The sequence below is a fragment of the Condylura cristata genome, unplaced genomic scaffold, assembly GCF_000260355.1.
Source record: "Condylura cristata isolate star-nosed mole 26May11 unplaced genomic scaffold, ConCri1.0 scaffold00006, whole genome shotgun sequence".
NCBI lineage: Eukaryota > Metazoa > Chordata > Mammalia > Eulipotyphla > Talpidae > Condylura > Condylura cristata.
In genome coordinates this window covers 470,213-471,782 of record NW_004567107.1, presented here as the reverse complement: position 1 = coordinate 471,782, position 1,570 = coordinate 470,213, and the positions used below count along the sequence as shown (strand labels likewise).

Here is a 1,570-nt window from a genome sequence, read left to right as displayed (position 1 = left end):
GGCGGCTCCTGCCCCGCGGTGCTGTCCATGAGCCCCGAGGGCTTGAGCCGGACTCCTGACCATGACGGGCGGCCAGGGCCCAGCGCCGCTGCCGCCCGCACTCGTGGGCTCCTTGTGAGCCGCGGCGACTTGCCCGCCCTGGCGCTCTTCGCTGAGGCTCCCGGTGCCCACCCTCTGGCGTCCGGGCAGCGAGTGGCAGCCGCCGGGCGGTGTCCAGCGGCCGCCCCGCCGACCCCTTGCGTCGGCTGCTCCAGATGGCCTGTTGTGCGCTCCGTGGCCTCCCGGGTGGTGTGGGCCCGCTGACCGCCAGGCCCCTGGCTGTGTGAAGAACCAGTGGTCAGTGGTGCCGGGGGTACGTGTGGGAAGTGGCCCACACGGTCAGCCCCGAGATGCCCCGGACAGAAGCCATCCCCCAGATGGGGGGGCTGTACACCCCGGTGCCAGAGACGGGCTCCCGCGGCTGCTGGGCGGCACAGACCACGCTGTCCACAGAGAGGACGGCGCTCCGCGTCCCCTGCAGCCTGGGGACGAGGCCCGGCGTGGAGACCGTGCTCAGCCTGTCCTCCCTGGGCGGGCAGCTGTGGGGCTTCGAGGCTCCTGGTCAGAGCAGGGCCCTCGCCGGCTTGCCCGAAGCTGGCTCCGTGGCGGCCAGCGGTGCCGGGCCTCGTGCTGGCCGCCTCTGCCGTCCCTTCTCCGCGGGGCCTGCGCGCGGCAGCAGTGTGAGCTGCCTCCGGCTGACGCCCCTTTTGCTGAAGGCGTCGCCGGGCGCCTGCGGCCTCCCCTTTCCCTTCTCTGTGAGCCCATGGGGCGGCTGCGCAGGCGGGGGGCCCCGGACTTAGCGGGTGGCACCCCGAGTGCTGGCTGCGCATGCCGCTGCAGGGTCCCGGGGCCGGCGCCGAGGGCGGGGGGGGGCTGTGCCCAGCACGGCTGGCAGGGGTCTTGTCGGCCGACAGAAGCCGCCCTGACGTGGTGACGCTGACGCCCTGGGGGGCGCCCGTGGTCTGGGAGGGCACGTTCGACAGAGACGTGCTGAGGCGGCACTACAGCGCCAGGAACCTCACCGTCGGCCTGGCCGTCTTCGCAGCCGGCAGGTAAGGCCCCGCCTGAGCCGCGGCGAAACCTCACTGCTGCCTCAGTTTACCTGTTTGATTGCGGGTAAACAGCCAGAGAGGACGGTGTGCTGGACAGTGTCCGGATGACCGCCTCTCAGCCCACTGCCCCTCGCCCCGTCGTCACACCTGTGGCCCATGCGGGAGGCCGAGGGCACCCACGTGTCAGCCCCGGGCTCGCCTCGCCAGGACCCCTCCGGCCCCATCCTGGCGGCTGCGGATGGCACGGTTCATCTTTTTAACAACCGAGTAATATTCCACGGAGTGGCTGGACGGCAGCCTCCCGCCCCACTCCGGGGGGCCAGCACTGGGCTGCCCCCGGGCCCTGGCTGCGGAGGACACAGGTGTGGGAGGGTCACCCTGGTCTCCGGCGGATGCCCAGCGCAGGCCCTGGCCCTGCCGTAGAGCCACGGCGCGGCCACCGCGGGCTTGGGGAGGACAGACCCAGCCCCGCCGCCCGC

At 72.9% G+C, this 1,570-nt stretch overlaps 2 protein-coding genes across 2 annotated transcripts in view; one reads left to right on the top strand and one right to left on the bottom strand.

Annotated features, from left to right (window-relative positions):
* Window positions 1–63, bottom strand: part of LCN9 (lipocalin 9) — a 33,657-nt gene extending 33,594 nt beyond the window's left edge. Inside the window, exon 1 of the mRNA XM_012721168.1 lies at window positions 54–63. Coding sequence (XP_012576622.1) covers window positions 54–63 — 10 coding nt within the window. The remainder of the gene's footprint in view (window positions 1–53) is intronic.
* Window positions 64–389: 326 nt separating this feature from the next.
* The window catches only part of GLT6D1 (glycosyltransferase 6 domain containing 1), a 2,031-nt gene continuing 850 nt past the window's right edge, over window positions 390–1,570 (top strand). The window contains exons 1-2 of the mRNA XM_004677821.2: window positions 390–794; window positions 880–1,091. Coding sequence (XP_004677878.2) covers window positions 390–794; window positions 880–1,091 — 617 coding nt within the window. The remainder of the gene's footprint in view (window positions 795–879; window positions 1,092–1,570) is intronic.